This window comes from Chelonia mydas, chromosome 2 (assembly GCF_015237465.2).
Source record: "Chelonia mydas isolate rCheMyd1 chromosome 2, rCheMyd1.pri.v2, whole genome shotgun sequence".
Taxonomy (NCBI): Eukaryota; Metazoa; Chordata; order Testudines; family Cheloniidae; genus Chelonia; species Chelonia mydas.
In genome coordinates this window covers 149,170,414-149,195,029 of record NC_057850.1, presented here as the reverse complement: position 1 = coordinate 149,195,029, position 24,616 = coordinate 149,170,414, and the positions used below count along the sequence as shown (strand labels likewise).

Below are 24,616 nucleotides of genomic sequence, written 5' to 3'. Positions count from 1 at the left end.
ATTGTTCCAGTGTTGCCACTTCATGAGGACTCATATGTTTGTCATTCTGACTCTTTGAGTGGATTACAAATGAGGGGGAAGGGGCTTCTCTGACCAAGCGATGCAGAAGGCTGCTTCTGCAATTTATTAGTGTTGGGACTCGTGCAAAGAGAGCCAGCTAAGTGCATTTAGAGACAACAAGTCCTTGGGTTACTTTAGGCTGGATTGCCCAAAGTCCTGAGTTTTGGATCACTACAGCTTCAGCGTACTATTTGGAACCCTTCCGTAGCAAAGTGAGTCCCACCTCAAGATAGACTTTGAAACTGTGGAAAAGCAGAAGCAAAAACTCAGTTGTACTCCCCTCCTTCCTGTCACTTTGAACTTCAGTCTAGTTCTTAACACCTTCAGAGGCCCACCCTTTGAACGCTTAGTGATGAGAAACTTTCTAGTGACCTTCTCAATCGCTGTTTGTTTATTTATTTCCCCTTTGCTTGGTCAGATGGGTCATTCAGACTCTACCCCTTCCTTGGAGGTTCAATCAAAAATAAGGTGGTTGTCATAACTCATTAGTTTCATAAACTGATGTCTCACATCTACATCTCAAATGGTTTCCCTGCCCTTGTTATGTGTCAGTCCCTCTGAAATAAATGAAGCTCTTCTCCACTGAAGTTGGGAGGAGTGCATTGCCCCTCTACCTGAAAGAACCTGTTTAACAGTATGTCTAGAGATTCACAAGCCTTTAAGGATTCTACAGACCATTGAGTGATGGAGTGCTTTAAGGAAGACCGCTGTCACATAGTAGGTAGAGAGTCTCTTTTGGAGCATGGTTGCCTTCTGTTTCAAAAGGGAAATGCTTTCTCACCCTTTTTAGAGCTGTGTAAATCATCTGTGCTTTGCTGCAGTTTTCACATGGTACACTTATGTTAAAATAAATTCAGACTCTCCACTGCATGGAACTACTTCACTATTGTTTGGGAAGTTTACAACTTGGCACATTCAACTAAGCCTACACATTTATAAGTGAGTGAAGTTCTACGGATTTTAATTTTATTTTCTGGCTCTCTTCACTGGTTGGAGCCTCTTATCGTCTGTCTGGACTGGCATATTGTGGAACTTGGAAAAAACAGATTAGCAGGTAAATTGCTCATTTTAGAAGCAGAGATGCGGTTGAATATAAACTCCAACAAAGCGTTCAACAAAACATCCTCCACCTTGCCTTTGTCCACACTATATAATAGTCATATATTCTATTTTTATTGAAGTTTAGTTAATCATGTTTTGAAGTTACTGTTAATATCGTATTGGATGCAGCCAGTTCTTGGATTATTGAAACAAAATTAACTTTCTAGTATCTTGGTATGTACATATGTTTAAATATAGAAGTTTCCAAGTTCTAAAAAACTAAAAAGCTTAGTTTTTCACATTAATTGAAAATTATAAATAAATTAGGAAATACTTAGTTTCTTGTGAAAAGTACCTTTATTTTGTATCACATCCGTGACCTGCAGTTTTGAACCAGTCTTGAACTCTGCTTGATTATCCATCTCTACGTTATTACTTGTAACATTCTAAGTCAGGTACAGTGTTCAAATTACTTCATTTTTTTTCAAAATTAAAAAAAAATGTCCAGTATAGAAACCTGCAAACAAAGGTGGTTCAATAGAACCATAATTTAAGTTTACCCTTTAGATGGCACTGATCTAAGACAGGAGGTAAAAGATAAGAAAGCTGTCTTACTAATAGCCAGGGCTAAAAACAAGGCTTTCTGGGATTCCAAGCTTTCTAAGGTGACAAAGTAACTGTATCTAGCTTTAGTGGTTCATGAGATCAGGTTCACCTGGCATATGGTGGTGTAAAAGTTGTGTGTGTGATTGGGATGGCCAAAAGCCAAGGGTGGTTGTGCAAGTTTTCCAGAATGAATAAATTAACAATCGTCATACAGATACATGCCATTGGTTTTCTTTCTGTTGTGTGGATTAATGAAAAAGCAATGACTAAACAGGTAAATTATAAACATGGGTTTAATGCAGCATGACACTTTCAGAAAGGAGATTTGATTATAGCCGCCTTTATGCATGGTTATATTTAAGTCTTATGCTTTCAAGAATAATTGAATCATTGTGATCTTGGCCATTATATTAACCTGGTTCAAAAATATACTGTGATTTATACCTGTTTACTAACACTTTTTCCTTTGTAACAAGCCTAGAAAACAGTGGGGTACTTGATGGCAGCATCTGACAGCTGAAGGAGAGGGGTCAGGACCTTGGAGAGTCTTCTCCAGATAGAAAGGGGAGGCAGTGGTGGTCTTCACGTGCAGTATGTATATGCTCATAAGATGTAGTGCATCATGTCTGAGCAAGGACCAGTTCTCTTTTATTGCCTGTCTGCTTCTCTGGGGATGGAGTCCTAGAGTGTTGTCTGCCATTTCTTCACCGGCTCTAGGGGTAGTCGATGTTAGGTGTGGCACTGTGTGAGAGAAATGGTGTCCCCCTGCTCTGGGACCCCTCTCTGGAGTACAGATAAAGAGGCCACTCTCACTCCATCCCTAGAGGTGGTTTCCTCCCCTCTGTGTACATGTTACAAATTGCACATGTCGAGCTACCTTCATCCATCAAGGCGTCTCAGTGGGATTGTGGAATTCCTTTCTTCCATCTCCCCCCATTGACCCAGAGAATGGGGAGCCAAATGCAAATGTCTCCCCTCTTCCTAAAGAGAGAGAACCTCTGGGGTTCAAGACTCTGCTGCCACTACGAAACCAGAACTTCCTTGTCTCTATCAGGGCAGTTCTCACAGTGGTGGAAAAGATAGAGCAGGGGGGAGGAGGAGGAGGAGGAAATCTTGTTGGTGAAGACCAGAATTATCAAACTTCAGAACATGTTTGCATATTTGATATTTGCAATCACAACTTCATTTCCTTTGGGATGGCCTTCCAAATGAAACCAAGCACACTGGATAAGCATATTAATCAGATGTTGTCAATGACACTGATAGTGATGAAACAGTTGGTAACTTAAATACCAGCATTGTTAGACTTCAGTTTACTACCCCCATTGAAATGAACTTGGGGAAATTTACGCTTCTGTTCTGGTGCTATTGTTGCATTTTATTCCAAGCAACACTGTATCCTCTTATGCTCTGAAGGTTATCTGCACAACCAGAAGTGCTTAGAAATTTCTGTTAAAGAAAGCTTCACTTTCATGGAAAATCTCAGGGTTATTATGGAGGAGTCCTTAAATAACTGGAATGTGAAGAATTTCCATATATTGATTTCTGATATCTTGCTGTGAGGTCATTTAAAGTGTGCATATTTAGTAAGATTCAAATAAAGAGATACGATTTGTCTACTTATGTGCATGGAACAAAATGTTTTGTAAGTGAATTTGTAAACCGTAAAAACTAGCCTATGCACTGTGGTGGACAAAGTGCATGGGAGGTTTGAACCCTAAAAAGCAGCAGTTTTTGAGTTATGGCTTCTCAAAGTTAGATACTTTGTTAAAAATCAAACACTAACTTCTCAGAGCCCTATAACTCAAAAACAGCTGGAGCAATTTATTTCCAGCTTCCTGTAGGAAATTTCACCTGTGGCCTGAGATTTTAGCATGAGAATTTTCAGTCCCAACGCAGCTTTTTAAAAGGGGTCAGAAATAGAATGGATCTCTCAACCTCAACTATGGAGTCACTTCACTGATGTTAATGAAAACAATAATCAAAATGCAATCAAGGGCATAAGCTGACTGCCCAGAAATGACCCAGAAGAAATGCCCCCCATGTACAGCAGTATGCAATTGGGAACATGCATTTTCCACCTTCCTCTGAAACTTCAGGTGCTAGCAACTCTCAGGCACAAGACACCAGACTAGAATGGTCTTATCTGTAATAATTCCTGTGTCTCTATAGCTAGATGGGAGACTTATTCTTAAAGCCCAGATTCTAAGTTTTTAAAATGCTGTTGAGCTTAAGCTGCATTGTCTGCAGTGGTACTGCCTCTCTCATTGTTTTCTTTTGTGGCAGTATTTTGGTTTCTTTACCAAATCCTCTAACTATTTGTGTCAATTAGAAAATCTCTTATTGAATTGTTGAAATGACTTGCAGCATCTGCTCTGTGGCACTGAATATTTCAGATGTGCCATTCAAACTCTTCCTCTTTTTGGAATGCTCTCAACAAACAACTGCACCATTGACATATGTTGAATTGGTTCATTTCTCAAATTGGTGAGTTAGAATATCAATAGTAACGTGTTTCTTTGTGTGTTTATTACCTGGAAAGACCTAGGAACAAGTCAGTATTTAGTCTTATCCATATCTTGAATTGGAAATTTCAATTCCTCTTCTTCCATCTACTCCCAAAAGACCACTTGTGATGGATTCAGTTGATGAAAACTGCTTTGCCTGTTCTTCATGTTGTTATCAGAGCTTTAGGAAATTTTGGCTAGCCAGAGGATTTTGCCAAATTAGCCCAAAATGTTGATTTTTGGAACTACAGCTCTTAAAATTTTAGGAGCTGCAAACATGCAAAAATCAAGGTTTTGTGTGGCATCCCTGAGATCAGTCTGTCAAGCCTTAATCATCTTTAAGAATTGATCCCTTTCCTTCAAGTAATACCAGGGTTGTCTTTATGTTAACCTTCTGGTATTAATTGTTATCAGCACTTCTTTGTCAGCACTTCCAGCTTTTGCAGAAAATCATAAAGGCTGTATACTTTTTACTATGTAAAAATGGAAAAGTTGGCCTTCATTGTTGTTCATCTGCAAAAGCTGCATTAAGAAAGTACATTTTTTCTTTTAAATGGTCTAACACATTAATGATTTTTTTCTTATTTTATTTTGGGATGACTTGCATCTTCATATTTAAAGAAAGAGAGAGCCATGAATGCTTATCGTAAGTATGACATTTTTCTTCTTCCCTTCAAGCTTCCATAGGTGCTATCAAATTGTAATTTTTAAATGATAAAATTGCTTGTTCAATATTTCAGCTAGTGTTAGCACTTGCTGCATTTTGTGGTGGTTTTGCATGTTTTGCAAATCTGTTCAATGCATTTTAGCATTATGACAGAAAAAATTCATGCTTAGTGAATCAGCTTGCATCTTTGATACCATGAAAGTAAGGACTACCAGATAATGACACTGATGAAAATGGGTATAGGAAACAGTTTTTTATTTTAATTTGTGTTCATGCAGTAAAAACTGAAGTAGCCATATCTGTCTTCAGGTGAATTTATGCTACTTTTTTCAGTGATATGCTGTGAGCTTAAATGGGTTTTGGTATCCTAATAAAAGCCATATTTCAGTTCTGGGACAGTTTAATTCTTACCTGCCTTGAAACTGTAATTAAGCATTTCCATATGTAAATTTCACATGAGGACCTTTTCACGCTTGGTGAGGAGGCATCTGGGTCAAAGGATATCTATAGTCTTAAATTGTTCAGAAATATCACAAGAGTATCTACTTATGTTCAAAGGAAAATCAGACTTCTTTGTCACTGTGTGTACTATTCTTTAATAGAGTCTTGTGAACAACTCCTATTCCACTCATGATTACACACATACCATCTTGCTTCCCATTCATGATCATTTAGCAAGCCTGTGGCCACTACTGTAGTGTCTTGTTTGAAAAGTAATAGTAAGAAAGTAATGTATTTTTAGCTTTTCTTTTTCAGTGGTTTAGCAGATGGGAACAAGTGGGTGGGTGAGATTCTGTGGCCTGCGTTGTGCAGGAGGTCAGACTAGATGATCATAATGGTCCCTTCTGACTTTAGTATCTATGAAGCTACAAGTTAGACTTAAATGGCAGTCTGTCTGATCCCACTGTTCTATGGATCACAGCTTGAGAGCTTCTGACTCTCTTCATATATCCTACTCTTAAACAGTTTTTGTGGTCCTCTTCTCCCTCTTCTTCACAAAGTATGTGTGAACGTGGAAGAAATATATAACTTTGTGTACCTACAAGTTAACAGGAATGTCAGACTTATATAGCTAGTGCCTTGCTAATAACAAAGGAAGATTTGCAAATTTTGAAGTGGGACAGAACACCAGTTTTTAAGACTTAGTAGCAGACCCACCACTAAGACGTCATTACTTTTGTCACATTATTAGTATACAGTCTAATATCTTAAATACTATAATGATGCTTTTTTAAATGGAGGAATAAAATCTTAGAGCATCCTAGAATATTTTTAATTTATTTGTTTTAATTCACAAATTTTGTAAACTGTGGTAGGTCTCCCAGTTTTGATTGGAAATGAATGAGTTTCTACTGTAACTCTATTACAGTCCATTCTTGGACAGTTATCCCAAGTTATACGCTGTGTGTGGCTCTTCAATTAAGAAAACGTGTTTTCCTTCTGCTTTTTTTGAGTCCTTCGATTGTGGTTTTAAAGACCTCTGTGTTTCAACTTGCAGTATTGAAGTGTGACATACTTGTGATTTAATTTAAGTGACTCTGGGGAAGATGAAAAATCCAAGTCATTTGAAACTTCCGCCTGTGAAGGAGCATTTACCATAGGAAAAAGGTGAAGGTTTTAAAAAACCTCTGACTACTTCTGTTTGCTTCAGACAGTACAAAACATATCATTCTGGGATAGCATGAGTATCTGAAACTCTCCTGTTGTAGCGATGTCTCCTGATGTAGGTCAGCTAAGTCCTTTTTATATCGTGTGTTTTTCAAAATTTCAATTTTTAGTAATTGTTATATAAAACTGGAAATTAACAATGGCAACTTTGAAAACAACTTTACACGTGTTATATAGTATTAGAGTGGTGGGTAGAGAGGATTGTGGCAGAGAAGAGTGCATTTTTTAACAAAAATAACAAAAATATTCTGTTAGTAGCCTACGTACTCAGCACTTCAGTATCCATGAAGACGCAAGCTCCTAAGAATGTATGTTCAGTGTAGACACTCTACATGGAAACTCATATGAACATGTGTCCTGGCTATAATCCTGACTGTGTTATGTCAACAGACAAGAAGGGATGAGAAGCACCAGTCTTCACAAAGAATCCATCCTCTTGTTCTGTAGAGAAGAGTCTTAGTGATGTGCAACGTTCAGTAAAAGGCGCACAGCTTTCAGAGTGGTGAGCTTGAGCTAGTCAGCAAAGAGTAGATTGAGTGGATGATTTATTCTCATATCTAAGTCTTCAGAGAAGTTTGGTGTCCTCCTGGTATCCCTCTTAGTCAGAAGAATTCCAAGAAATGTTCTGCCTCAAAGAAGTGGAAGCCATGGCAATGATGTTATGAAAGTGTTGGCTATCTCTTCCTGATTTTACCTGTCCTAGAGAATGATACAGAAAATAAAGTATGATCAGTATTAATAATTGTTCCACAGTGGTCAAGAAGACACTAGTTTTCAGTGCCTGTACCTTCAGCTGAAGGGATTTGCTGAACAGTTGTTCAGACTTGCACTCAGACCTCAGTCTGTGTAATGAGACAAAATCACTAATTGAGAGGCTTGCTTTTCAAACAGTTTAAACTTTCCCAACTTCCAGAAATGAAATCTACAAACTGAATTTACTCCAGGATCTGGCTTGCTTCCAATAAATAGAAAAGAATAAACCAGGTTTCCCTACATTATACACACACACATTTCTTACAGAAGCACCACTTGTCAGTCCATATCAGCATATAAATGTCAGACCTAGAATATAAATACTAGCTATCGGCACTGTATTCTCAATTCCGTACCCTTCCTACTTCCTGGTTATATAAAATAAAGGCTTACTTTTGGACATCCGCTCTGCAGGAGAGACTTTGAACCTGTCTGTCTGTCTGTTTATGCTACATCCATCATCCGTGGTCCTTGAAGTATGATCAAAACATTTGTGCTCTTTTCACAAAGATTAGATGCCTTCAAAGGATCCAGTCTTCATTCCTAAAGTAAACTCAGGTTAAACCAGATTGTATGGAAAAGGCTTGAAATGAGTGGGATGTAAGATTCAATCAGTGTCTTAGGTGAGCCAAGGATCAGAGAGTTTATTCATTATCATACAGCAAACAAAAAGGGGTGGGGGGATGGAGTGAGGGAGAGGGGAAACACCAAAGGCTTCCACAGTGGACATCTTTAAGGTAGCATGATGATAAAGAGCTAGATCCTAGAACAGGGTTGTTTCAGTTTCCCAGGACAAATTGTCCTCCTTTGTCCCTGAAAAGAAATATATAAGGTAACTCAATAGTGTGGTGTTGGGTTATCTTTAATAGTTTTTTAATCTCACTTGTTGCACATAGCTGGTAAGCTTTCTCTCCTGAGGCATAATGGAGATAATTGCACTCAAGAGGAAAGATTGTTCTTGACTAGTTTGTCAAGCTAATTGTGTTGACCTATATGGCCATAAAATATTGAAGGGTTTCTTTAAAGAAACCTAAATTGGATCTCAGTTGATCAGTGATATTTGATGAAAGGACAACTTGAAATATAGTATGTTCCCTTTCTAAATCTTTTTTTAGTTTTGTTATAACTTAGCATCTTGGAAATATTTTTTGGGACTTGGCCCTGTATGTTTTATGACTTTGCCCAGAGACCAGGATTACCAAGTCAAATGACCATTTCATTGAGAGATGGTTTAGGGGTGTGGTTGACTCAGTCAAATGGGAGACCTGATTATTCTAAGAAGAAATCTGGTTAAAACGTTTTTTCCTTTTGTTAAATTTAAACACTAGCACAGTGTCTTGAAATGGGCAACAAATTTACATAAGTTTGATATTGTAATCCACTATAATCTTCTCTTGAACTACTTATCTGGTACAGATGCCAAAGAGAACCAGTACTGCTCACAGTCTAGGATTCCCTTAGCTTCATTAGTGTGCTATAAACCTATGGTAACATAAAAATTAATATGGTATTTTACATCAATTTTAAGGCAGACACTTGCCCCAGGAGCTTTATAATCTAGGTTGAACTTTTAATATTTTCTGCAAAAGGGTATTTTAATACCGCATATTGAACTTTATCAGATACTTTTCTTAGGGCTTTTTTAAAATTTTTGAATGTGTGCCTTAAATTAGCTTTATACTGGGTATTTATAAGGGGACATCTGAGCGTGTGGAGGACTGGGTGAGGGGCACAGGAAGGGGGAAAGTAACTGTGCAAAAGTAACACTACCAAGCATGAAAATATCTGAAAAGGCCCTGTAAGGGCCTGATTGGGTAATCAGTTGTATGGCATAGACTTGGGAACCTGCATGGGGTTTCCCATGAGTACAAGGGGTCTCCCCCTCATGGATGCAATATCAGGACCTAACTGCTTCTGGACGTAAAAGATTATATTGTAAACTGTGTAGACTCTCCTTTTAGTACTGTATCTAGCACAGTGGGGCTTTGATCCCAGTTGTGGTTTTTCAAAGCTACCATAATAAATATTAAATAAGGAAAATAACTGGAATAGGAGTAACATAGATTAAATAATTTTTGTAGTTAAACTTTCAAATAAATGTTTTAGTCAATATTTCTGTGATCCATACTTGGTGTTTTGCCTGGTAGGGGAAGCAATGAAATTTGTAGGTGAATGCTTTTTTTAAAAAAATTGTTAATAAAAATACTAACTGAAAAGATACAAAACCAAAAAATCAAATACTAAGATGGAACAATATTGTTAGTGAGGTTAAATTGAAAACATTAGGTACATAGAATAAGGGAGACATCGCTTTAAACCGATTTTATTTTCTGTGTCTGTTCTGCTATGCGGAGAAAGACAAATAACCATCAAAATAATGTTATCTTAGGTGCTCCCGCGCCGGTGATATATGAAACACAGAGACCAGGTAAGGAAACTGAATATAAATGAATAAATTCAACCTGTTACACCAGGGTTTCTCAACCTTTTTCTTTTTGAGGCCCCCCCAACATGCTCTAAAAACTGCACGGCCCACCTGTGCCACAAGAAGAGTTTTTCTGCATGTGAAAGCCAGGGTCAGCGTGGGGTGGGGGGGTAGCAAGCAGGGCAATTGCCCGAGGCCCCTCGCCACAGGGTATCCCATGTAGCTAAGTTGCTCAGGGCCCTGGGTTTCAGCCCCGGGTGGTAGGGCTCAGGGCCCTGGGTTTCAGCCCCATATGGTGGGTCTTCAGCTTTCTCCACTGGGCCCCAGCAAGTCAAATGATGGCCCTGCTTGGTGGACTCCCTGAAACCTGCCCGCGGCCCCCCAGGAGACCCTTTGAGTCGCCCTTCTAGAAAACAAAATTTTTGTTTTGATGGTCAGAGTCCAAACTTCATGAAGATAGTCTTAAGTTTTAGGAAGAGACAGTGCACAAGTGGAGTTATCAAAAATTTTGACCATCAGTGCTTCATGCAATGGCTAACTTCTTCAGTTTAAGAATCTCTGAAAAACATAGCAAAATATGAGACTTTTGATTGAAGGAAACCTTGTCAAATCTGGGATGTTCTTGCAACCTGTGATACAGGGCATGACTTTTAGCTTATGAATCCTCCAGCAGATGTGTGGAAGTTTGGTAAAACTTTCTCTTACCTGAGCCTGGATTTTGTTTCTGTTGGCACAGATAATCCATGCCTGTAATGGAGTTAAGAAGATGTTTTGGTTTTTTTTAATCCCATTTTCTGTTTACGTAGCTTTAATCATGACTCTGTTCTGGCATCCTTGGGGTGGGGAAAATAGCATTTACTAAACTACCGCTATTGTAATACCGTTTTACTTTCCTGAGATTTGAAGGAAGTAGCTTTCTTTATGATTAGTTTAGTCCAAGTGCCCAGGGTAGATTTTTAAAAAACCTATGGTTTTATTAAATAAAAAATGTTGGATTTTTTAAATTAAATTTGATTTTTTTAATTTAAACTAAATACAAGTTTATTTTTTAATATAAACATGTAAAATTAAATTTGAAATTGACAGCCTATGCTAAGGCCTAAATTATTAAAATAATTAAATACAAAAAATGTCTAATACACGTTTGCTGACAAGCTTTAAAGAAAGACAAACCACTAAACTGGTGGAAGTCACAGTTTAAACACCGTGAACTAGAGTTTGAGTGCTAAACCAGATTTTGACATCAGTAGCCACTTCTGGGGGTCAGAATATTTTCTTAACATCTGTTTATTCAGCTAGTTGAGTGACCCAAAAAAAAAAAAGATCCTGAAGAAGCAGGGAAGCTTGTTTTCCTCTTCTACTCTATGAGTAAAAACTAGGTGTGAGATCTACTAGTTCTAAAATCTCAAAGGACATCGTTACCGGAAACAATTAGTTCAATTCACCAACTACAGATAATACTTCCTTTGTGTAATAAATCGGTTTTTAAAGTCAGTATGTCTTTTGAAGAACTTTTTTCTCATGTATCCAGCACTTTCAAAGGTAGTTATATTTAATCAAAATTTAATTTTTGCTTTTGTGCATTTTTAACTGAATTTGAATTTCCTTCCAAATAGAGCTTGACACAAATCACAAGTAAAAAGTAAATCTATTTAAAAAGAAATGCATCATTCATTATTTTCTAACATAAAAAATGTAAAAATTGAATCTGAATAAATGTAAATTAATCTATGTAACTGTGTAAATAAAGGTTTATAAGTATAGTGTATTCTCCTGGGTAGTAAAAAGAAGCACCAAATTTAACGTAAAAGCCATATGTAGTTGCAAATCCACATGTTTTAATGGTTACCAATCAATGAGATTCAACTTTTCTTTAGGAAAAGAACTAAAAAGTACAAATGAAAAATGTGATTGAAATTATGATTAAAATTGGTGATATAAATAAATCCACCCTGTGGATGCCTGATTCACTAATTGTTTCACTGTAACCCCATAAAATTAACAAAAACTGGATTTTGTAGTAATGCTGAGTAAACTATGGAAACTGACTCTATTAGGGAGGAGCATAATGTCAGCAAAGAAGAGAAAATATTTTAAATGTGGCTTTGATACCTTTGCTTTTTAATATTTTTTTCATTGTGGCAAGTACTCGCATCATGCAGTTACTCAGATGTAAATCTCTCAAATAAGCAAATAAAACCTTAGTCTAGTGACAGCACATTGTGTTGATTTTAGGAGGATCAGTTTGAATCCTGATCTTAATCTCTGTCCAGCAGATCCTGAATGTACTACTGGAGCACTGTTTTTTGTTCAAGTATTATCGTATATGTTTTTTATTACGCAAGGATGTTTAATACAGGCATCTTCCTAAAATGGTTGCATATGTAAGCACTGCTTGAGGATATTTTCTCAGGCCAACATATCCAGGACAGAGTAACTGTTGGATTATTTTGATCCTTCCCTGAATAGTTTTATGAATTTAGGGTTACCATATCTGAACATTCAAAAAAGAGGACATGCCACCGGGGGAGGGGGGGTGTGTATTTTCACCAGTATCTACCAACTCACGTTGTATTAATGTGTTGTTATACTGCTATATATGCTGTGCACTACATGTCTTCTATATTGAGTATATATAAGAAAAAGTGCTGTGGCCTCAAAAGTGAAATTTAATTATTTAAAGTTCACTGTACTACTTTATATGTAGTGAGTCCTTTCCTCTCACCCATGCACTCAAAGCAGCTCTGTCTCCCCCGAACCGCACCCCCTGCGGCCAGCCCAGAAACTACACGCCCTGACGCAGAGAGAAATTTAATTCAACAGCCCAGCAAAGAAATGGCCCATTCATTCATCCTGCTGTGTGGTTGCTCTATCGCTCCAGCTCGTCCCAATCTCCAGGGCTGCAGCCCTCCCCCACTTTGAAGCTCGCTCACTGACTCGCTCACACACTCTACAACTTTTGTGGGAGGGGGGCCCCTGGTGGGACCATGGCCAAAGGCGGGGGAGGAGGGGCGGTTGCTTCTTCCACTGGGCTGCAGCAGCCCAGCATCCTGAAGAAAGAGGAGCTCAGGTGTCCCAAGGTGAAGCAAGGCAGCGTCTCCTGACTTGAAGCTGATACAGGGGGGTGGATGCAAGGGAAGGAATTCCCTGGGAGCTGGGCAGGGAGGGTGGATCCAGGGGAAGGGAATCAGTCCTTCCTCACGTGGGGAGGAGGGGATAAACTTCCTCTCTGGGAGGCAAAGCCACTCAGGCAGGCTTGATCTGGGTGTGGGGGAGGGGGAAGACAGCTTCCACGGGGAGCTTGAGGCTAGAAGTACTGGTGGTATGTTGCCCCCTCCTGACTCCCCACGCATGGGGAAGGGATGTGCAGCCCCGGGACCTGGGTCAGAACTGTAGGGGTTGGGAGCTCCCAGAGTCCGCATGGGAGGGGTCTGGGCTCAGGCAGGGCCCAGGCTTGGGGAGGCTGCTCATTTGCAGCTGGGGCTGGGGCTTCAGTGAACCCCCTCTGGACAGGTGAAGGAGGGGGAGGGGACGAGCTGCTCGCCCCAGCCAAGTTCACTCATTAGACACAAGGGCAAACTTTTCTTAAAGGAGCCATGTCCTTTGGTTTGTCTCCTTGCCCAGCACTAAGTGGGTACGCAGCTGGTTTCTCCTGGCTGGAGGGGGAGCACAGGTCCTGGGGGAAACACCGGGGTGGGCTGAAAATGGTTGGCTCAGTCCTTGAGAAAGCCCTTGGCCCGTTCTCCCCCCAGCAGGCCCCTGGAGCCAGCCGAGAAGCTGCCAGCCCATCTCCCCACAACCCTCTGCCGAGAGGCTTCCCACCCCATCTCTCCCACCCCTCCACAGCTAGCCCAGAAGCTGCCGTGCCCTGGCTGCTTGTCACCCGTAGCCCAGCTCTCTCTGCCCTGAAAATTAGAAGGACTCACATCTGCCTGCAGCCTCTGAGCTTCAGCAGCTGCAGGGGAAACAGCTGATAGGCAGGGACTTCATGCCAAAAAGCTGATTGGCTGCAGCACATGCTGAGGGCTGCTGCGCATGCTAAATAGCTGATTGGCAGTTGCCAACAGCTGATCTCCCCGGATGGGCAGTGCTAACTCTTCGCCTATGTCTTGAATGACCAGCTCTTCTTTGGGGAAAAATAATAAAGGCAAAATCCCGGACGTTTTTAGATATTTAAAAATTCCTCTCGGATGGCGATTTAAGAACCACAAAGCTGGATGTGTCCGGGAAAATACGAACTTATGGTAACCCTAATGAATCCTAAGTGAAGTTAGTGTGAAAAATACTGAGGTCTTCCTTTGCTAGGAATTGGGATTCTATCCCAAACATCTTAGCTTGATGAAATCTAAATCTAAACTTCTTAAAAGCCCTTTACAGGTGCTTTGACTTGGCTGAAGAATTTTGTGAATGCCAATGTGTCTGTTTAACTTTGTCTGCAAATCATTAACTTGGATGTGTCCGTTACCTATATTGAACTCCCAGTTTTTCAGGCACAAAATGGGATGCCAGGATAAGTCTGGATGACTAATACAAATTATTTTGATTTTTTTTATAGACTGTGCATTTGAACACTGCTAATAAGGGAAATCGGTTTCCATTGTAAACTAATATTTTTCAATATTTCATAACTAAAATTCATTCTGACCAGTCAAAAACCGTGGCTAGCAACTCATTTTGTCAGTTCAGTCATATGAAACTATGTGCAAAATGCCCAGTATCTTACGGTAATTGTAATTTGTCTGTCTAATATGTATTTCTATTTTGTTTTCACTAGTTAAGCGGAAGCTTACAAAGGACATAACCTGTCTGAAAGATTTCATGAAAGATCCCAAAAGAGAGGAACCGCTAGTTGGTATGTTGTGTTTGTGGTCAGACAACTTCCCTTTGCTTGAACTTTAATCACCGGTGTAAGTCAAGTAATATTTTAGATATTGTTTATCACTTTTATATTATCCACATTTAATGCTTTTTGGAAGATCTCCAATAGCAAATATTCTATTACTTCTTTCATCAGTCTGAGCTTTCACTTTGAAGATGGGACCTACTCTGGGAGGCTGGTAGATTATCTGGCATCTCATCCCTGTAGTACTCCATCTCTAGAAGGACACATTGAACTCCACATGCCATTGTTCTTTCTGTGGTTCTGCAGAAGAAAAGCCAGACATAAGTTTTTTCTGATGGCCCAGGATTTTCTGTATGATTGTTTACCCTCATGATGTTCCTGAGAATATTAAATCTACTGGGACATACTACCGTTTTTCTCTACTTGATGGTTTTTCCTAGGCAGAGCTCAGCTTCATCAATTTATCATTTCCTACTAGCCAATGTCCTCCATGACCCTAGCAAGTGCTAGCCTCTTTGAGGAGTACGTTGAATTGAGTAATAGGGGCTCTGTTGTAAGCAGTAAGTTTCCTGCTGCTTGGATCATTATTTGGATCATTATTTCTTCACAGAAGGTCTGCTCTTAACTGATTTAATAGAACTCTTGAGCTGTGCAAAATATATGTTACCTCCATTGTCAGTCCTGCAAAAAGTACCACTATGCCTGGTGGCTTATTGCTGCCTTATATGGTATTGGTATAGAATAAATGTTCAGCGTTGGAGTTAAATTGAGCTACTGTTGTAAACAGTGGGATTGAGAGATCATTTCCTGTCTCACCTACCTCTAAACCCAGCTACTCTGGGGACAGTTTCAGGGAATGCAAGAATTCAGGTTACCAGTGCAACCTTAATTCGTCCCCCTTACACGTATGCATTATCGTAGTCTTGAACTATGTGATATGCTATTTTTTACTCATGACCATGGGATGGTGCTCATTCAGTGAGCAGCTTCTTGGTATTTTGCTTTATCCTCTTGTTCAGTATGGAGCCTAGACCATTATTTACTGCACATTCACTATTTCAATCCCTGCTGTGAAAACAGAATTATTTCCTGAAATCTTTTCTATAGCACTCATCAGTAGGATGTATTATTATCATCCCCATTTTATAGCTGAGGAGCTAAAACTTAAGAGAAATTAAGGTCTAAAGTGTCCATTAATTTTGGGTGCCCAATTTGAGACACTTATGGGCTTTTTTTTTTTTTTCTCAGAGTAGTTAGCATTATATATCACTATACAGGTTCTAAGCACAGCTCCCATTGAGTTCAGTTGCAACTGTGAGTTCTCAGCTCTTCTGCAATTCAGAACTCAGGGTTTCAAGTTGGGCACCCAAAAAATGAAGTACAGAAATAACTGACCACATAAGGGAAGTTTGGTTTAAGTGACCTGCTGAGCATCACATAGGAATTTGTGGCAGAGGCAGGGATAGAATCCAGTTCTCCAGGATGGTGTTCCAGTTCCTTTACCATGAGACCTTTCCCTTCCTGTGATCTCCTGCCTCATTTAGTACACACCTCCCAGGATCCTACAAACAGGAGTCTTCTGTCTACACAATGCTGATTCATCCCCAGAACTGTGGTCCATCCTGTATATTGAATGAGGAAGGATCCTGTGGGAATATTAGTATGGGAGGTCATGTAATTAAAGACTGCATAGACATGCATAAAGGGGCTGAATTAAGGTTGCACAGGAAACCTTTATTCTTGCATTTCCTAACTTTTGAGTGCTTGACCTTAACGTTCTTTTATGGTATGTGCTTGTGTGCACCCTCTGTTTTTTCTTCTGGTAGTATATTCTTAAGATTCTACGTATATGAAGTTCTGTGACAGGCAGTCTACCAAGGACAGAACTTTTACTCAGAGAAAAGTCTGTACTGGTGAAGAGAGAAACTTGAACTAACAAATATTACCAGTAAGAAATCTAATCCTTAATGGGCGATTGTGAGGAAGTGTAGGAAATACCTAAAATGGATCAGTATCTTTTATCATTGATTCGTCATTGGTTGTCCCTACACAGCTGAAATAAGAATATATTTGTTCGTAATTGCCTGTGTAAAGAAATGTAAGTACTTGTAACTTTTGATTTTATAGGTTTAGAACATGTGGTTGAAATCAGATTTGAAGGGAGGAGAGAGCCACATTATGAATGCAAACTATGTGAATTTAACACGGAGATGGCACCTATGATAGAACATCTCAGTGGCTATAAACACAGAAGAGCATATATTGTAAGTAAAATTTTATGCATTTGAGTCAGTGCTTAAATACTCTATTACACCATTTATTTTCTTTTGTATAAACAGTTGTTTATATTGCGATAGCTCCTAGGGGCCTCATTATGAACTAATAATAATATATGAAGAATACTAAGGAATCCAAAGCATAGATGAATTGAGAAGATATGGCAACATTTTAATTTTTGTTGTTTAGACTCGTGGTGATTAGGGTTTGCTCAAGAGGTTGATAATGAGATAGGGAGCATTTTATGTCCAGCTACACTAGTGACCAAAAGTCATTGCTATCTAATGGTGGCTGAAGAGAACAGCTGGTCATCTGCTCAGTAACTACTTAAGGTATGGTCACTGAGAATCTTGGGCAACTCCCCGTGTATCCGGACTTGTGGTTTTCTGGACCCCATCAGTTGCGATTGAGTATATTATGGCACAGGTTGTATTCAGATGATTGGCAAATGGTGATAAAGCCCATTTGTTGTTCCTGATTCAGTTAGATCTCTTGACTTCTCTTAATCCATTAGACTTGTCATTTTAGCAGGTCAGATTGCCAAGAGTAATCAGTAAATCTATGTAGTAAACTAGCTTCTGGGTGTAAGTGTGTTAACTTATGATTTTTAAAGCCTTAAGTGATATAGCACTCAGTTGTTGTTGTTTTTAAAACAATCTCTTCTCTATTGCTTGAATATGGTCTTGCTCTCAGTCCCTAGTGTAAGTTCTTATACACCAGTGACTCTATTGTAGTGATTTGGGGCTGACAGGACTACGCAGTTGTGAGCTCAGCTGCAAGGAAAGTGGATAAACATTAATAAAATATTCCAATAATTTATAACAAATTTTAATGGGTAAAGGAGACCAAAGACTGGGTAGTCTTAAAAAGTCTGCTGATATAACACAAAGACTGTAACATCATGTCTGGTAACCAAGAGGAGTGTGAGACTGGAAATAAATGGACCAAAATTGGTGTGTCAGAAACTAGGTTTAATAGAGAATCTAATGAGGGGATGGGTTATTCTGTCCATCACTTCCTTTTGAGATCCTTTTAAAAAAAAAAAAAAAAAGACTCTTGGGGAGGATCAAATTAACATTAGATGGCTGGAGAACCCAGGGCCTGAACGGATCAATCTATGCCATTGTGATTGTTACTTCCAACATCTTCTGGGTTGCCCAGGTCCACTGTGATACTGTTGGACCATCACAGGCCTGATTCTGATCAATGTCCTGATCAGACTGGGCCAGAGAAAGGGATCTAGATGACATTGTCACCTACAACAGCTAAATCCCCAGCACCGCCTCCCTGGTGTGTGAGACTTGCGTTCCTGCTGTAACCCATTCCCATGCGTGTCATTTTCCTTTTTCACCCTGTCTTTTTTTCCCCATCTGTTACTTTTTGCTTTTTGTCTGAAAAGAATCTGGCTTAGCTGTCTAAGACAACTCCACCTTTGCAGTACTGTTATGAGCCTGGGACCAGAGAGACAGCTATAAGCAAAACCCTAAACAACCCGACGCTGGTACAAGTTTCAGAATAGCTGATAAGACTGTGTGTTGGCCTTGTGTTTCTCTAGTAGTGAGATTTGCAAGTAAGAATCAACGCCAAAGACAGAAGCTTCATTTTCTACCTTTGTATTATTTTCTTTCCTCTTTTATGTGTGCTTGTCTTAGTTTGTCATCAAGGAAGTGGCATCAGATTTTAAGATCAACAGCAGCAGCTCCAACCCATCTCAACTGCTTTTTCTTCTCCCTGTACCTCTTTCCCCATCTTTAATACCTGGGGTGGTTCATAGAAAAATTGTCTGTGGTTACAGTGAAAAAGAGTAAGGGATACTGTTAAAATGAAAGCCTTAATACGCTACATTTCAAACTTTTCTTTTCCGTATCTTCAATAAAGGTTCAAGAATTTTTAGTGGTGTTTGCCATGGGACCAAGCAGGCTGAGGTCTCTCTAGTAAAACTCCTGAAGCATGTCACAACAACTCCTTCTCTTAGTCCATCAGAGCCCAAGTCTGGTTGCCTTTAGGACACTGTACAAAGCATGTTTCTTTTGTCAGGTGTCTTACCTGAATTCTGTAATGATGAAAACTAATAAAAATTTATCATATTAAATCACAATTAGTTATATTCTGCTAGAGGAAATGTAGGACCATAATGTCTAAAATCTTATTGTTTAGTTTTCTCCACAGGTATTGTAAAATTTTCCAAAATGCATGACTCGTCAAATTTAGTATTGAAATGGTCTCAAACCTTTTTTCATTGACAGTCTAAAGAATTTCCAGATAAAATGAAGAAGAACACACCAGGCGTGAAAGAGGACAAAGTCTCATTTCTCAGACGGATAGCAAGAGAGATAGAAAAGACTGAAGGCTTAAAGATCTATAAGGTAAATTGGATAAGTTTAAACTAACAACTAAATTTGTTCTTTGGTTCTGTATCTAGGTTCTGGCAAACTAGACACTAGGCCCTGTTAAATTTTTAATTTTAAAAAGTAGTAAACTCTGTTTAATTTTACAAAGTGCTTTCAGAAAGCATACATCTTCCTGAGTCAGTATTTCACTTAATGCTGGTCAAAAAATCAGGAAGATTCCTTAAAATTTCACCAAAAACTTGTTGCTGTTTTCACAGAAATTTAGAACTTTTAGGATCAGAAATTGTCCAGCCAGTCCTGTTTTCAGTGATAAAAGTTGGGTATATTACATTAAGATTCATAGTAGCAAAGGGTTGGAATTGCGTATGTTTTAGAAATCCTCAGGACCTGAGGAAATTCTTGCATCTCAAACTTGATTCTTTCAGAAAACGAGTGCTAATTTGTAAGGTTGCCTGGTAATGTTTAGCATTTGTTAAATGTAAAATTATGTGGTGCAATAGGTAGTGGTAAATAAAAGTATAGTGAGATGGGTTCTCTGGGGGCCCCAGTTTCTGCTGGGCATGGCAGAGGATTTGAACTGTGGGGAAACAACCAATATTAATTCATATGTAAACGAGGACGTCTAATCTAAACAAGCCTGTTTTTGCTTCCTAGACTGAAGGTTATACAAGACCCAGTATATCTTGTAAGTTTGTGAAATTACATTAATATAATTTTAATATATTTTAAATAAAACTTCAAATAATGAATAATTGAACCTAACTTGAGATTACAGATAGCCGCAAAAGTTAGTGATTACTTAAAACATGTAAAATTTTAGAGCAATAGCTTTGGTATGCATATAACTTTCTGTTTTTAAATTCTCCAGTATTTTAATTAGATGTGCAAAAAGTGATCTTGTTATATTTTTCACATTTCTGAAACATTCTGAAAATACTGAAAATGCATATGGCAGTATTGAAGATATGTAGTGTTGCTGTATGTGTGTTGGTCCCAGGGTATTAGAGAGACAAGGTGGGTGAGGTAATATTTTTTATTGAACCAACTTCTGTTGGTTAAAGAGACAAGCTTTTTAGTTACACAGAGCTCTTCAGGTCTGGGAAATGTAGTCAGTGTGTCACAGCTAAATACAAGGTGGAACAGATTGTTTAGCATAAGTAGCTAACGCATAACTAAGATATAATGTGAACTATGTGTTAGCTACTTATGCTAAACAATCTGTTTACATTTTGCAGACCTGAAGAAGGGCTCTACATAAACTTGAAAGCTTGTCTTTCACCAACAGAAGTTGGTTCAATAAAAAATATTACCTCACCCATCTTATCTCTGCTATTTAAGATCATAATTAGTAGTTATTGTACTCATTAACTCAACTGAAAAATGTATTTCAGTGAAAAATGCAGTATTATGTCATTGTTTTGGAATAAGTTGATATAAATTTCTCCTTCCTGACTGAACTGAGGCTATGTCTACACCACACACTGCCGGCAGTAGTGTCTAGGATATGTGTAGCTATACACTGGAGTGAAAAGCCAGCTGTGCGGTGTATAGTTATACCTGTAAGTGAGAGGCTCTGGCAGGGTGGAGGCTTTTTCCCACTACTGGAGCTCTTCATTGCTGCTGGAGTCTTTCCCTGCAGCAGGGGAAGGTCTCTAGCACTGGGGAGGCAACGTGACTGTATGCTGTTAAAAATAGCAGTGTAGACAGGGAGGCACAGCTTGGGCAAGTAGACTGCCATGTAGGGCATGTGCTTGGACTCAGACCTCTGTCCTTCAGGCGTGTCTTTACTTGCCTAAGCCACGCTTCACTATTTACACTGCTATTTATACCAGGACAAGGAGGCCTACCTGGTTACGTACTCTACGATCTGCCCTCCACTAGAAAAACTATGGGTTCTTTATAGAACCTCTGAACTGGCTTTAGTATGCTAACAGTCATCTGACCCATTAGAATGTAAGTGTAGCTGAATATTGCAAATACTATATCTTTAAAATTAGCTTAGTAATGAAAAAGGTCAACTATAAATATTTGATCCAAATACATTTATATAATCTTGGACATCTTGGTGTGACACGATCTGAACGATGCCAATTGGGGGCAGACAGTATCTGGTACATTTTAATAGCCTAATAGTAAGATAAGAGGGAAAGTGAATTTGGCTGATGGTGACAAAATTTAATCAGATCCATTAGCATAATGAACAGGGCCAGTGCTGAAGAGTTCTGTACTTAACTGAGCTGGGAGTGTAGATAAATATGGAATTTATATTATGATCCGTTTGCATTGATACTATAATGACCATACGCTCTTGCTGACCGCTTCCAATGTTTTTTTCTAGCCTCATCATCAAAGAAAAAATCAAGGTGAGGAAACCTCCAGTAAACTCCCACATGAATAAATTTATTACCATCACATCACCATACATTTGAAATGATTAAGTGGTCACTTATTTTGTTTATCTCAGACCATTGCTACTTGTCTTTAGAAAAAAAATCCTACATTTTTGTCTTTGTTGTCTTTGTTCAGTTTTTGCTCTTGTACAAAACTTTGTTGATTATCAGTGAGTTATAGGTTGTTATTTTAATCTTATCTGTATATGTATAACTATGACTTTCTGATGTATTGCACGTGCTGAGTCATTTAATGGCAGCGTGATGTATTTATATAGAGAGAGACTTCAGATCATATCCCAAAATGGTCCATCACACCCAGGGCTGGCATTGGTTGAGAATGTTGCAAAGGTGGCACACAGTCAAAGGAGATGACCAAGATAATTAAAGCGTTTTTCTTCTCAAGGAGCTGATGTTCTGTGAAGGAGCTTTGTTACTAATTGTCTGTATAGTAGAAAAATAATCGTGATTAATTGCACTGTTAAACAGTAGAATACTAACTGAAATGTATTAGATATTTTGGATGTTTTTCTACATTTTCAAATATATTGATTTCAATTACAACACAGAATACAAAGTGTACAGTACTCACTGTATATTATTTGTATTACAAATATTTGCACTGTATAAATGATAAAAGAAATAGTATTTTTCAGTTCACCTTATATAAATACCATGGTGCAATCTCTTTATTGTGAAAGTGCAATTTACAAATGTAGATTTATTTTTTTTGTTACATAACTGCACTCAAACACAAAACAATGTAAAACTTTAGAGCCTACAAGTCCACTCAGTCCTACTTCATGTTCAGCCAATCAGTCAGACAAACAAACTTGTTTACATGTACAGGAGATAATGCTGCCCGCTTCTTATTTACAATGCCACCTGAAAGTGAGAACAGATGTTCGCATGGCACTTTTGTTGCAGACGTTGCAAGGTATTTACATGCCAGATATGCTAAACATTCGTATGCCCCTTCATGCTTTGGCCACCATTTCAGAGGACATGCTTTCATGCTGATGACGCTTGTTAAAAAAACAATGCGTTAATTAAATTTGAGACTGAACTTGGGGGAGAATTGTATGTCTCCTGCTCTGTGTTTTACCCGCATTCTGCCATATGTTTCATGTTATAGCAGTCTCGGATGATAACCTAGCATGTTGTTTGTTTTAAGAACACTTTCACTGCAGATTTGACAAAACGAAAAGAAGGTACCAATGTGAGATTTCTAAAGATAGCTACAGCACTTGACCCAAGATTTAAGAATCTGAAGTGCCTTCTAAAATCTGATTGGCATGGGGTGTGGAGCATGCTTACAGAAATCTTAAAAGAGCAACGCTCCGTGCAGAAACTAAAGAACCCAAACCACCAAAAAAGAAAATCAGCCTTCTGCTGGTGGCATCTGACTCAGATGATGAAAATGAACATGTGTTGTTCTGCACTGCTTTGGATCGTTGTCGAGCAGAAGCCATCATCAGCATGGACGCATGTCCTCTGGAATGGTGGTTGAAGCATGGAGGAGCATACGAATCTTTAGTGCATCTGGCACGTAAATATCTTGCAACACCAGCAACAACAGTGCCATGTGAATGCCTGTTCTCACTTTCAGGTGACATTGTACGCAAGAAGCGGGCAGCATTATCTCCTGCAAACGTAAACAAGTTTGTTTGTCTGACTGATTGGCTGAACAAGAAGTAGGACTGAGTGGATGTGTAAGATCCAAAATTTTACATTGTTTTATTTTTGAACACATTGTTTTATTTTTTGTATATAATTCTACATTTGTAAGTTCAACTTTCATGATAAAGATTGCACTACAGTACTTGTATTAAGTGAATTGAAAAATACCATTTCTTTTATTTTTACAGTGCAGATATTTATAATAAAAAATAAAGTGAGCACTGTACACTTTGTATTCTGTTTTGTAACTGAAATCAATATATTTGAAAATGTGGAGAACATCCAACAATATTTATATAAATAGTTTTCTATTGTTTAACAGCGTGATTAATCACGATTAATTTTCTTAATCTCTTGACAGCCCTGTAGAAAGTGTTCCGGGACTCTTCTGGTGGCCTTACTGTAATCCTATATCCTAGCGTTGACTGTGGTACTACAGCTGTGCCATCTGGTGGGAGGCCTTGATTAATAATTGAGGTCACTTGGGAAGTTGAAATCTGTGTGCAGGATGGCCTAGATAAAAAAAAATTCTAAGTCCTTTTTAAAATAGCCTTTATGCTGTTGCTTTAACAACGAAACTTTCTTTTTTATTCTAGGTGGGAAGATGATTACAAGCCTGAGGTAAGTGTTAGTAATTTTGAAATGTGTTGTATGATAGATATGTTTCATTGTTCTTCTTTTCTGAATGTCTACCTGTGTTTTGACTCAGTTTCCCATTTTATTGATATTGTATCCCACTTTATACAATAAAGTGAAATAACCTACCGTAACAAATCTTCATGTTGGTAAGGGATGCTTACCACTCTTTGGAAGAAGCTAAAAGGATATTAATAAGTTTTTTGGTAGGAAGCTATGTCTCTGTACCGCAAGCCAAAAGTCAGTCAGTCTGCTTCCTCACTATTCCCTCCTTCTTTAAATCAAAGACCTTCTATACTCAATAACTTGTTAAATCTTGGGTTAGCAAAAGGACAATAAAAAAATTCTTAGATTTTTCTCAAAGATGTACCCTAGCACAATGTGGTCTTGGTTCACGACCATGGCTCCTAGTTGCTACAATAATACAAATAATTAATATATATTGATGCTGCCCTGAAAAGCACTAGACACCAACAGCTTTGTCAGCCTTATCTTGATCTTAATATCAAAGCTTTGACACACCATATAGTGTAAATCAGTGGTTCTCAACCTTTCGATACTACTGTACTCCTTTCAGGAGACTGTTATCTTGCGTATCCCAAGTTTCACCTCACTTAAAAACTGCTTGCTTACAAAATCAGACATAAAAATACAAAAGTGGCACAACACACGGAGAAATTGCATACTTTCTCATTTTGTGTGTATGAAATTT

At 38.5% G+C, this 24,616-nt stretch overlaps 1 protein-coding gene across 6 annotated transcripts in view; it reads left to right on the top strand.

Annotated features, from left to right (window-relative positions):
* Nucleotides 1–24,616, top strand: part of LOC102932517 — a 60,905-nt gene that overhangs the window by 17,275 nt on the left and 19,014 nt on the right. For 2 of the 6 annotated variants that reach the window (XM_027824301.3, XM_043540323.1), the window contains exons 5-12: nucleotides 4,836–4,860; nucleotides 9,692–9,730; nucleotides 14,502–14,579; nucleotides 16,698–16,834; nucleotides 19,094–19,213; nucleotides 19,853–19,883; nucleotides 21,537–21,561; nucleotides 23,865–23,889. In XM_027824301.3, the coding sequence (XP_027680102.2) occupies nucleotides 4,836–4,860; nucleotides 9,692–9,730; nucleotides 14,502–14,579; nucleotides 16,698–16,834; nucleotides 19,094–19,213; nucleotides 19,853–19,883; nucleotides 21,537–21,561; nucleotides 23,865–23,889 (480 nt within the window). Of the gene's footprint in view, nucleotides 1–4,835; nucleotides 4,861–6,414; nucleotides 6,490–6,569; nucleotides 7,926–9,691; nucleotides 9,731–14,501; nucleotides 14,580–16,697; nucleotides 16,835–19,093; nucleotides 19,214–19,852; nucleotides 19,884–21,536; nucleotides 21,562–23,864; nucleotides 23,890–24,616 lie in introns of those variants that run through there. The other 4 variants (XM_037893408.2, XM_043540324.1, XM_037893407.2 and 1 more) reach the window with 4 other exon arrangements.